Here is a 12,942-nt window from a genome sequence, read left to right as displayed (position 1 = left end):
ATTATATTATTTAATACATACACGTAATCATGTCAACCCAAATTCATGTATTAAATTATTGAATAGTATTTAACCATGACACAACTATAATGGTTATGAGATTTAATCATATATAAAATAATTGCAACAGTTATTTAATTAACGGTTAAATTTTAAATAAAAGGCAAAAAATAGTCATTAAGAATCAAAATACAATAAAATTAATAATTATGACATTAATTTTGATGAAAAAATTGAAAAAAAATACATTTAATTACATATCATCATTAATTTTATTTGCATTCAATTAAAAAATATTATTGAATATATGAAAATAAAATATATTATACAGAAAATAAATCGGTTAAACCAATGACATTTAAGTAAATAGCAATCATATATGAATGCAATATGTATTATATCTCTCTTCATGAATGCATTTAAAAAAAAAAACATAAATTGCTCCAACGGTTCCTCATTCATTCCGAAAATTAAATTTGATTGATGTCAAATGATTTTTAATTTTTTTTAACACAAAATTAATTGCACATATTCTAATACATATACAAAATTCTCATTTTTAGACAATTTGTTATTATTAAGAAACAAAAAATGGTAACAACAATTTTCAGTGCACATATTATTAAGTTATGTAAACGGACAACAAATGGTTATTAGTGAGAGTTTCACAACTCATCTTTATGTCTTTATTTTTCATTCCCTTCTAACATATGACATTCTTAAAACTAAAAAAAAATAGTCATGATAACAGCAAGCACCATAATTTCAATAGTAGTGAACTGAAATTAAATATAATTAATAAAAAAATTTAATATCACAATTAATTACACATTGCAAATCATAATTTTAGTAAAACACTATATATAAATATTCAAAACGTATAATCGTTAAACAACAATACTTATTTTTTAATATTGAAATTGTTCACATAATTAAGTAACATAAATATTTTCTAATGTAGAAATTCAGAAAAGTAAAATAATCAAATGGAAAGTTGACAACGAACACTAACCAACCGAAAAATTTGTGGGTACACTCTACCATAAAGATAACATTTCCACTTTATGATTTCAACTATAACCCGTATAATAATATCAAAAAAAGAAGAAAGTTGAATTAAACCCGTAGTCAAGGGGGCTCGAAAGTGGGCATAGGATCAGGCGCGGACCCACGTTGGGTCAAATGACCGCACGTGCGGACACAGGAAATTTGTAAATTTTTTTTTTTTTTTTTTTTTTTTATACTTTCTCTCACAGCTAAGCCTCTCACCGTACCTCTGTCACTCATTTTTCTTTCTGCAAAAGAGGGCAAGCCTCTCTCACCCTACGCTCTCACTCATTTTTCTTTCTGCAAAAGAGGGCAAGCGGATTTGAGCGCAGATTTGGCTTCCATTCAGCATCTTTCCTTCCATTCAGCGCAGCTTGAGCGCAGATTTGAGGGCAAGCACATCAAAACTCTAATTTTTTTGAGGCAAGCAGATTTGGCTTTTGAGGCAAGCTCCACCTCATTAATTTTTTTGTTGTTTTTTTTGTTGCTGTGTAGTTCTTAGTTCTTTTGTTGTGTAGTTCTTGGTTCTTTTGTCATTGCCATTTTATAACTTTATGGCTCTGTGAGCTTTCATTTCATTTGAGTCCTAATTGTTGGAAATCAATTTTTTCCTATTGTTAGTCTAGAAAAATGAAGAAGCTATAAAAGCTATCTACCATCTACCAGAAAAACACGGAAATTGGCAACAGATTGGTAGAAAGTTGTAGAAGTTGGTTAAATAATATAAATTAGTCAAAGAAACAAAAAAGAAGAGAAGACAATTTTGAAAAGCAAGAAGTAAAAGAAGGCTGTGGAAAATTGAAGAAAGTGGTAGAAGTTTAAATATTATAATATATATTAGGAAAAGTCGGTTAGATAAAATCTATAAATATAGCTTGGTTCAATCTAAATATACATCATTGTTCACATCTAAATAGTTTGGTTCAATCATATTATAATGAGCTAATTACTCAATTTATTCTTAGAACAGAATGTGAATAAAGTTCCCCACTAGTTGTGAATTTGAGAAAAGCATTTCCTTTAAGCATAAAAGTTTTCCACAAACATTTGCCTCAACAAAAATATAAATGAAAGCCTCATAGTCCCCAGCCTTTTGGTTATTTAATTAATAAGAAACGGCTTTTTAACACCAAGTTTGAAATCTTGGGATTCTCTCTATTATACGTATCAAAGTTTGTAAGAGCAACCTAATATTCAAATAATTAGATAATAAAGTATTGGGTAAGGAAAAGGACTTTTATCAAATATATATTTATCTGTCATCTGTCATTATCAAATGTTTATATGTTATATCTCTTTGATATTTGAAGTTTAAACTATATTTTGATTATTGCAGTTGTTCCCATTTCATATTCCAGACCTGTCATTTGGAAGTCTGTTGATCATATCAGGCAGATATAGTGAATTTTGAATCCATATTGCAATTTTGAATCCATATAATATTTATTTGGGATAAAAAAGTACTAACTTATTCTCTCTATTATTTTTCTGTACCCTTCACAGGTCTTGGAAAAATTATGTCAGGGATACAATCTTATTTCAAACGTCAAAATAGCACAAATACAGAACCTGAATCCTATGAACCTTATAGACAAAATGTTTCAATTGTTGAAAATTCTCCTCAATCTCAAAGACAAAGTGTACCACCACAAGCATCTCAATTTCAAAGTTTTCAATCACCACCTGAAGCAAAAATTAATATAGAAAATCTTGAAGCGGATCCAGGAAAAAGACCTTCACTTTATTCAATGACATCAAATCCTATAGAGAGAGAGGATATTCGGAGAGCTTATTTGCTCAAGGGTCCAACTCAACCAATTCTTAAACCATTCCCTCAAACGGAAATGTTTGGAAAAATGCGTAGATTCAATTCTAAGTGGTATGAAGAATCTGGTTCTTGGTTGGAGTATAGTGTATCACGAGATGCATGTTTTTGCTTATATTGTTATCTATTTGATATGGAGGTTAGAGGTAGTGGTTCAGCGAAGGAGGCATTTGTCGGTGTGGGGTTCAAAAATTGGCAGAAGAAGGATAGAATCAAAGTTCATGTTGGAGATCATAGGAGTGTTCACAATAGATCTTATCAAGCTGGTCAAGATTTGATGAAGCAAAACCAACATATTGATATTGCCTTTTCAAATATTTCTGAACAACAAAGAATTGATTACCGTATTCGCCTGAAAGCTTCTTTAGATTGTGCTAGATACTTACTACGAAATGGTCAGCCTTTTCGGGGACATGATGAATCTGAAAGTTCAAATAAACAAGGTTTATTTCTTGAAACTCTAAAGTTTTATACTAAGCCAAATAAGGAGATGAGTCATGTGGTCTTGCAAAATGCCCCCGATAATCACAAAATGACTTCACCAAAAATTCAGAAAGATCTTGCTCAAGCTTGTGCTGATTTGACTGTTAAAGCAATAATTACTGATCTCGGCAATGATTACTTTTCCTTGCTAGTTGATGAAGCTCGTGATGTTGCAATTAAAGAACAAATGGCAGTTGTACTTCGGTATGTAAACAGAAAGGGGTCCATTGTTGAATGTTTTATTGGCATAATTCATGTTTCAGATACTACTGCAAAATCACTAAAAGCAGCGATTGATGGGCTGTTTTCTAAACTTGGTTTAAGTTTGTCTAAATGTCGTGGTCAAGGCTATGATGGTGCTAGTAATATGAGGGGTGAATTCAAAGGGCTTAAGAGTTTGATTTTGGCAGAGAACAAATCTGCATTATACATTCATTGTTTTGCTCATCAGTTACAATTGGCACTTGTGAAGGTTGCAAAACATCACAAAAAGATTCAAGAATTTTTTGACATGCTTCAAAAGATGGCTACCGTTGTGGGGGGTTCATGCAAGCGGAAGGAAATTCTTCAAATGAATCAATATGAGCATATAGTTGAAAGAATTGCTCGCGGTGAAATACCAACTGGAAAAGGTTTAAATCAAGAGACAACCATAAAGCGACCTGGAGACACTCGTTGGGGTTCCCATTTTGGTACAGTTACAAGTGTTATCTCATTATTTTCTCCAATAATTTCCTTGATGAAAATTATTGAAGACGAGCCTAGGAATGATGCTGCAAGAACTGATGCAGGTTGCATTTTGTATGCCATGGAAGATTATGAGTTTGCATTCTTGTTGCATCTTATGCAACTTATCTTGGGGATTTCTTATGAGTTGTCACAAGCATTACAAAGAAAAGATCAAGACCTTTTAAATGCAATTGGTTTAGTGAAGGTTGTCAAGTCTCGTTTACAAGAGGTGAGAGATAATGGTTTTGATGAATTGCTTCAAGAAACGAACATTTTTGCAAATAAATATGATATTGACATTCCAAATATGGAGGATGTTTATTATCCTAAAGGAAGATCAAGACGGAGATTGGAATCATTCACATTCTTGCACTACTTTAAGGTGGAGTTATTTAATACAGTGATAGATACTCAGGTTCAAGAGTTGGGTGATCGATTTGATAATGTCAATACGAAGTTGCTTGAGTGTTTGAGTTGTCTTGACCCTCGTGATTCATTTGCTAGTTTTAACAAAGAAAAGTTGATTGAGTTTGCTAGATTTTATCCTTTGGAGTTTAATGAGCTTGCAGATATTCCTTTTCTTTCTTCAAGTCTTGGTAATTTTATTGTTGATGTAAGAGCTGATTCTGATTTTGTCAATTTGGAAAGAATTTTTGACCTTGCTTTGAAGATGGTTGAGAAGAGAAAGGATATTGTTTATCCATTGGTTTATTTGTTGATAAAGTTGGCACTCGTTCTACCGGTAGCAACTGCTAGTGTTGAACGAGTTTTTTCTGCAATGACTTTTGTTAAGGATAAGTTGCGCAATCGGATAAGTGATGATTGGTTTAACGCATGCATGCTAACTTATGTTGAACGTGATATGTTTGATAATATTGATGATGAAGATATAATGCAATATTTTCAAAGAATGAAAAATCGAAGAATGCTTTTGTCGTCTTCTACTGCCAACGTGGTATTAGCTTCTATTATTTTTGTTGTTATCTGGTATTTTTTATTGTGTTGTTCTATTCATTTTTGCTTTAATTCATGTTTCATATACTACTTTTTTTATTGCGATTTGCTTTCAGCTTTGATGCTATATTCTGGCTTAAAAAGAGAGGATTGATTGCAGATGTGACATTCTTAAATAAGTTAATCTCTAGAGATGAGAGCTTTCCCTTCTGTACGGGTAATGTTGACTTTTTTATTCACCATTATAAATAGAATGATGATGTATGGATGTACTGGAGTTTATTCTCATATTTGTTTTGGAGGATTGGTAACATTTAGGGGGAATGATTGGTCAAACTATTGCCTGTAGCTTGTTATAGAAGCAACTAGATTATGAGCGAGTTCATAACCTTGTACATAAAGCATTGATTTAAACTTTCTTTACAAAAATTTTTTCGGGGGCGCTGCCCCCGAACCCCCGCCACTAATTGTGCGGACATAAACATAATATCCTGGGTCCGCCACTGTATAGGATAGAGCTTCGGTGGTGTCGGAACGATTGTCGTCTAGATCGGTGGCGGAGAGAGCAATCGTGCGTGGTTGTTGCAAGACGTCAGAGTCCTCCGGTTGTAAGCAGATTTCGCCCATTGAAGAGAGAGAACAACAAAAAGAGAGATTTTATAACGCGGTGCATATGGTAGAAAAGTATTATGCTCGTAACGGGAACAGTGACCATTTTGTCACGTTTGGATAAAAAAATTACCAGACAGTCACGCCAACAGTAAATTTTGTCAAACTGTCACGCAGCATAATTCGCTACACTGTGTAGGGAATTATGCCGTGTGGCAGTTTGGAAAATTTTACTATTCGCGTAGCATTCTGATAATTTTTTGCCCAAAGCGTGGCATTTTGGTCACTGTCCCCTCATAACGTGTGTTATGAAATAAAATATAATTAAAAAAAATATAGAAATAAGAGAGACAGAGGAATATATTCTTCATGTATTAGTGGTGTGTCTTGAAACTTTGTATATGTCTCACAAAGGTATATTACAATAGGATAAATGACTAGAATTATATTTCTGGTTATAATTTGGGAATAAATATCCAACAATCATATTATTTTAGAGTTATGGACATCCAATAGTTATTTTATTTAAAATAGTTTTAATAATTTGACTCCTTAAAAATTAAAACGAATCAAATGTAATTACTTTTAAAAAGGAAAATAATCTATAAAGTAAAAGACAATAATGACACTAGTATTTGTATCAATTTTGTTAGTCTATATTTTATGATTTCGTCTGTCTCCAAACTAATGAAGAAGCGAAACCGGCCTCTCAATTTGATACAAGCAATGTTTACTAAAATGTAAGTTATAATTAAGCTGGTTGTTTACAAAGAATTTATAGTTTATAGTAATTAACATTGTTTTAGGGGGTTTAACTGTTATTTGAAGACAGTGGGTGATATTAAATTACTAAGAGGTGTGAACCCGTGTATATAGCAGAAGAGATAAATGATCAGAATTATCAAACACAGTAGAATAAGAAAAATTAGAACAGACCTACTTGATGTCAGATAATGAGACATAATGATCAATGTATGCAGAATAGTATAGGAATAAATCCGAGCCCACAGAATGTGTCTGCTTAAGACAATTTGCCCCCTTACTGATGCCAAAGGTTGATGGACACTTGTCTCCCATGATAGAAGGAATTTTGTCTGAAGAGTGATGACACTACCAGTCAACGGTCCAAACAAACACAACAATATGCCAGAGGGATTACACCAGAGGATGAACGAAAATATGCAAACCGGAAGGAAGAAAAAATCCAGCAGAGTTTCAGTGCAAAAATCGAATAATTTTTCTGGGGGGGGGGGTCATGGTCTATTTATAGATACTGACCGGACACGATGAACCGTCAACGACGACGAACCGCCGTGTCTGACGGCTGCGAACGGGTATGACCGGTGACCGATTCGGTGAACAGGTACAACCGGTGACCGGTTCGTGAAAGATAAGAATCAGTTCGGTTCAAAACGCTCAAAAAACCAGTGGGTAGAGACGTTTGGATTTTGGAAAAATATTGGAGGGAAGCAACGGATGTCACAAGGGTATTTTGGACAAAAAATTAAAAAATTATTTAATAAAAAATTATTTTTATTTAACTTTCCGATCCGGGCCGGAAGGACGGCGGCAGCGCGCGCATGTGGTGGGCCTAAGCCCATCTAGCTCCTCTACAAAATGTGTAATCACCCAGGGGCCAATTTAGGAGTGTGAGGTGAGAGCTTATAAACTCTCTCACCTCCTACTAGTTGTCCAATGTGAGACTTCTTAAACCCACACAACCCTTCAACTTCCCTTTTCTCTTTTTTTCCTTAACTCACTTCTTATTCATAACCAATAGATTGTCTTCACAATTTATATGTAAATTCCAACAATCCCCCACATGGATAAGAAGTCAATTCATGGTGAATATAAATGCAAAGTGTAATTTCCTCAACGAGAAACAACTGCATCGAGATAGGTAGAGTTACCTTTGAACCTTCTCTAGTGAAAACCTATCGAATATACTCGGTCAATCGGTGGTCTGGGCGACTGGAACCGTCGACCTTTAGTGTATACCTAGACAATAGGAGTCACACAATTGCTTCTCTAGCATTGTTGGTCCTTTGCTGTGCTCATTTTGGCCGTGGGACACCTACCTGGTTCTGCGAGTGTTCTATAGAATCGGCCTTTGAAAATTTCTCATAGAAGCGGCCCTCACTTTACACTCACATAGGTGATTTCTTGTGATGTAACTCACTATACATCATCTGAACACAACAGATTAAGAAATCATTAAAAGCCTAAATGCTTACCCTCATAAATACACTGTATTGTCATAGGAATGAGTATGAGTTTAAAAAATGCACAGTGTCTTGACATTCAAACATCACTTAGTTGTCTCTTTGAACCTAGTTCGTGGGATATCCACTCATCTAGGTAGAGTTACCGCAATGATTAATAATTGATAGGCCTTAAACCCATTACTTTCGACAAATTGTCAACCAATTTTCTAGGAATCCCTTTGGTTAACGGATCTGCTATGTTCTCTTTAGACTTAGCATAGTCAATTGTAATGATTCCATTAGAGAGTAGTTGTCTTACGGTATCATGTCTACGACGTATATGTCGAGACTTACCATTATACATGACGTTCTTGGCCTTTCTACTTGGCTATCACAGTGTATGCATACGGCTGGTACCAGTTTTGACCAATTAGGAACATCCTCAATAAAATTACGAAGCTATTCGACTTCTTCATCGGCTTTATTTAAAGCAATAAATTCTGCTTCCATGGTTGACCTTGCAATGCAAGTCTGTTTGGACGATTTCCAAGAAATATGGGGAATCATTACACTAAAGTATTAATAAATATAAAGTATTTATTAATACTTTTCATGGATTTCACTATATTCTTTTCGGGTCCTTTTATTTAACATATGATATCTAGAGCTTAAAAATAGAAATCTGCGTCTACACGGTGGACCCATTGTCCAGTATTGACTAAATTTTTTTTCGGAAAATGTCACTTTTCATTAGTTTTCGGACTCAATCATTTTTTGTTGGTAGTCCTCGTGCTGTTACCATGGACATTGGACATACTCCAAGTTTTCACTGTCGAATACAGATTTCAGTAACACAAGATAAAAAGGGTAAAAAATTTGCAAGAAACGTGAAACGGAAATAATAAAATTGAGACTCGCATCCTTCTGAAGCGCGACTTACCTAATCCCATCTTCACGCGGGACCGAGTCTCGTACCTATTATACGCGATACTTTTTGCATTCGATGAGAATATTATTTTTTAAATATGGGGAATCATAATTATACAAAGATAGAAATAAATATAACCGTTGGATCAACATCATCGATATAACGGTGAAATTGATTAGTAGTAACCCTAATTGGTTGTTACAATATACTACTCTCAATTAAATTGAGAAAATTTAAATTTTAGGAGAAAAGTATTTTTATATTTTTGCATTATATTTTAAGGGTGGGCACTTGCCCCCCTTCTAATGCAAGTAGATCCGCCTCTGCGCACACACACCCCATTGGCTAACGCTATTATAGTATTCTGTGCACAGTGATCTGCTTGACTCAAGGATATCTCCTCTATAGATACCTTGGAGAGGGCACTAGATCCAAAAAAAACATACCAGCCTATTGGGCTGGACATCTTTGTCCCAAGGGAAGAACACCCTTAAAAGTTCAAGAACTTTTAAGAATATAACATTGTTGCTTTCATTTTGAACTTCATATCTCTATAAGGTGCAGGAGCTTGCCAAAAAGCTTATATCCTTTTGCTTAATTGCTTAGAAATGCATAGGTGTTTTGACAAATTGCAACATCAACTTGCTTTACTAGATGCTCAAATGCAGCAATTCAATGAGTTTGTGATGACCATAGGTTCTCAACTTCAAGAGACCACATTGTCACCATCCTCAAGTACTACCTATGGCCTCTGTTCCATTACATGTTGTCAAGCCTGGGCAAATAGCGACCTCTATTCCACTACGTGATGCCCCTTTTCTACTGCATGTTGTCTATGTTGTCAGGACGAATGCTTAGATTGTTTTTCTTAGGACCCAGGAGGATATTTCATTTTTTTCCCACCTTGAGGACAAGGTCCTTTTTTCAAGGGTAAGTTTTGCTGTACAGCTAAGAGAAGTTGAGGACATTGACATTTTATTGGACTATTATGATTCGGTTATAACAAATAATTTGTTAGTGAGGTAGTCCATGATAGCATTATTTGTTGGGTTAACTAGTCAAAGCACCGGACATAAAACCAGGTTATGCATATAAAACCTATTACTTCTATCATTTTAAGTTTTTAACAAGTGAGTTAGTAACACATACATGTTCATGGAGATTGGATCATACAGTAGGCCTAAGTTAAAGATGGAGATGGGTCTAGCCCAATTATTTAAGATATTATGAGTTTGATAATGGGCCTAATCAAAAAAACGAAAGGAAAGAATCTTTTCTCCGAAAATTTTGTGCATTGTCTGAGGCCAAAGTGGCGCAAATGCAAAACACAACTAGTAGAATCATGGACTTTGTTTGATTACTATTTTTAAAAATAGTTTTTTAGTTTTCAGAACCAAAAAACTCGTTTAGTAAGGCTTATTTTGTAAATTTTTTTTTAAAAATTGTAACTATTTTTTTGTTTTTAGAATCAAATCTAGAGAACATGTCTAAGTTGTTTTTTTTTCTGTTTTGATTTTTAACTTTCAAAACAAAAAAAACATAGAAAACAACTATTTTCATAATTATTCTACAAAACAGTTTTAAAAACAAAGAAACCAAAATACAATCAATCAGACCATGAACTCCTCACAATTGGATATTCAATTCATTAAATTTTATTTTATTTTTTTTGAAAAGAATGGCGCTTAATTGGTGAGATCCAGATCCAAACCAAAACAGCCAATAACAAATAAATATTCAACAACACAAGACTTCAAAAAGCGAAATGGCACTTTTGTAATTACACCTTTAGCACATGGGATCGCAACACAACACAACACAGATTAAATTTAAACGGATCTCAATTCACTTCTGACTCGCAATTTCATTTCGTTTTGAAAATCTGTGGAACTGAGCAATTTGCAGCTGCACTAATTGATCATCTCATGGTTAGGTTTCTTTTTCTGATTCATGAATCGGAGTCTGCATATTTACGGAATTAGGGTTTTCCGAATTGGGGGATTTGGAGTTTGATCTTGTTCAATGTTCACCAATTAATCTTTCGTTAAGTGAGGAGTGACAATGCATATTATCCCTGCATTTTCTAATTGGTTTCCTTCATGATGACAGGACGGTCATGATTCACAAGACCCAAAGCAAAGCCCTGCTGATATGACAGCTTTTGTAAGTTGTTCTCATTTTTCATGAATTATTTATTTATTTATTTATTTATTTTTTGTTCTCTTGTTGCATGTGTTCATGTCAATTCTGCTATTTACTTACTTGGATCTTCGATTCCACTGGTTTTACATTTCAATTCTAATGTAAATTTGGTGTATTTTGTTTTTAAATTCATGATTGTTCTAATTTCTGCTATTTAATTCTGACCTTTGTCTGTTCCCCTTTTGATCTCTTCAGGTGCAAAATCTTCTTCAGCAGATGGTGAGTTGTATTGTCTAGATTCTTAGAGATGCATTCCTGAGTTTTAGAATATGTTTCACCGTTGCTAACTAGACTTTTGTTTACAGCAAAGTAGGTTCCAGACAATGTCCGACTCCATTGTTACAAAGAATATCCTTTTTCATATGCCCTTCAAGTTTGTAAAATAAACTAATCCTACACTGAAATTTTTTAAGGAAATTTATTTTTTATAGAGTGGTATTTCCTGCTTCTGATTTTTTCTACAGAAACAAGATTTGATTCAAAGAGGTTAGTCTTGTCAGAATGATAGGAGATCTAAATTGGCTTACATATTGTTAACCTTTATTGTTACTTAACAACCTTGCGAGGAATGACTTCAGATATTTAGTTAAGGAATTTAATGGAACCTTCTAAGTTTGGTTAGGTGATTTTTAAATCATAATCAATGTTGGCTTCAATTCAGATTGTTTCATTTGATTGTAAATTTGTTTGTTTTTGTAACTCACAGGTAAGTCCACAATACCCATAAAAATAGCTATATCAATACTCAAACCGATAACATGATGGCTTGTATACATTGTTAGAGATGTAATATAACCATTTCTTGAAAACACAATATCACAGGTGGTAAATTACAACTGTGCATGAATGCATCTTGACCTTTTTCTTGTAAACTCAATGCAAACCACCTGTGCAGTTATGCACAATTTGTGACTCATGACTTAGTGTAATCTGTATATCGTTGTGTATATGTGGTGTCATGTTATTGGCTAAGGCAGGATGGCAGTGTTACCAATTTTATTAGATGGATATTGTAGACTAGCCAAATACTTATATTGTGGAAGTAATGTTTTTCTTGACTTCAATGCACTTGATGATATGGGAAACCGTATAAATGAGTTGGAGCAAAGCATCAATGACTTAAGAGCAGAGATGGGAGTGGAGTGCTCTCCATCACCCGAGGCCCCTGCTAAGCCAAAGGAAGAAGAATTGATCAAAGAAGAGGGTTCAGCTTAAGTGGCGTTTTTATTTTAATTGCCTATTGTTCTTGTCTTGCATTGCACAGGATTGGTATTGTGTGTCTATCTTTGTCTGCAGTAGTGTGGTTCAGAAAATAGATGTGCTGTGTGGCTAGAGTGCACCCGATCATTTGTAGCTAAATCACCTCACTGTTCGAACTGAAAACAAACTACTGCTGACTAACTCTTTTTATTTTTATTTTTTTAATGATTTAAGGATACTCCTACTGTTTTATATTGGAATTACTTTATTGCCCACCTGCCCTAATCCCATAACGTGCTACGGGTCGATGAATCTATTGCCCCAATTCGAGGGGCTGTCGTACTAGTACACACTTTTTTGTGGCTCGTTATTCCAAGATTTTGAAAAGTGGTTTCTATAGGCCCGTTTGGATGGGCTTTAAAACAAAAACTCTTTATATCTGGTTTATTTTAAAAGTATTTTTTACAAAAGATAAAGTTATTTAGATTTTTAAAAAAATATTTGGTTTTTGAAATTTTTTTTAGCTTTTAACTTGAATGAATTTTTTTGAGAAGTGCTTTTTTTCAGCTTTTGGAGAAAAAAAAAAAACTCATTGTTTATTTTCATACTTTTGATAGAAGAATCGAGTTAGATATGTTATATAGCAAAGTATTATTTTTCGCCCCTGAGCTGCAGTAAGTAGTTAAGAAATATCGGAATTACCTTTCCCAAAAAAAAACTAAAAAAAAGTATCAGAGTTCCAGACTAGGAAATGGATCCTC

At 33.9% G+C, this 12,942-nt stretch overlaps 2 protein-coding genes across 2 annotated transcripts; both read left to right on the top strand.

Annotated features, from left to right (window-relative positions):
* The first annotated feature begins 2,564 nt into the window (after positions 1–2,564).
* Positions 2,565–9,588, top strand: LOC133292870 (uncharacterized). The gene is made up of 3 exons (XM_061491357.1): positions 2,565–5,071; positions 5,155–5,255; positions 9,344–9,588. The coding sequence occupies exons 1-3, from the start codon at positions 2,565–2,567 to the stop codon at positions 9,586–9,588; spliced, it is 2,853 nt and encodes a 950-aa protein (XP_061347341.1).
* Positions 9,589–10,579: 991 nt separating this feature from the next.
* LOC133292857 (heat shock factor-binding protein-like) lies at positions 10,580–12,441 on the top strand. The gene is made up of 5 exons (XM_061491337.1): positions 10,580–10,707; positions 10,889–10,942; positions 11,177–11,200; positions 11,287–11,329; positions 12,051–12,441. Exons 1-5 carry the CDS (start codon positions 10,705–10,707, stop codon positions 12,194–12,196), a joined length of 270 nt encoding a protein of 89 aa, XP_061347321.1. The 5' UTR covers positions 10,580–10,704; the 3' UTR covers positions 12,197–12,441.
* Positions 12,442–12,942: the final 501 nt, after the last annotated feature.

Source organism: Gastrolobium bilobum, unplaced genomic scaffold (assembly GCF_033153095.1).
Source record: "Gastrolobium bilobum isolate Gb01-03AN ecotype WA unplaced genomic scaffold, APGP_CSIRO_Gbil_v1 utg2530, whole genome shotgun sequence".
Lineage (NCBI taxonomy): Eukaryota > Viridiplantae > Streptophyta > Magnoliopsida > Fabales > Fabaceae > Gastrolobium > Gastrolobium bilobum.
This window is presented reverse-complemented; position numbering and strand designations above follow the sequence as displayed.

What these genes read in the sequence shown, in the direction of transcription:
- LOC133292857 (XM_061491337.1), top strand. An exon ending in CTGCTGATATGACAGCTTTT is followed by an intron (nt 10,943 to 11,176) that starts GTAAGTTGTTCT and finishes TGATCTCTTCAG; the next exon opens with GTGCAAAATCTTCTTCAGCA. An exon ending in AAAATCTTCTTCAGCAGATG is followed by an intron (nt 11,201 to 11,286) that starts GTGAGTTGTATT and finishes TTTTGTTTACAG; the next exon opens with CAAAGTAGGTTCCAGACAAT.
- LOC133292870 (XM_061491357.1), top strand. Translation starts at nt 2,565, where the DNA reads ATGTCAGGGATACAATCTTATTTCAAACGTCAAAATAGCACAAATACA. An exon ending in ATTATTTTTGTTGTTATCTG is followed by an intron (nt 5,072 to 5,154) that starts GTATTTTTTATT and finishes ATTTGCTTTCAG; the next exon opens with CTTTGATGCTATATTCTGGC. An exon ending in GAGCTTTCCCTTCTGTACGG is followed by an intron (nt 5,256 to 9,343) that starts GTAATGTTGACT and finishes TATAAGGTGCAG; the next exon opens with GAGCTTGCCAAAAAGCTTAT.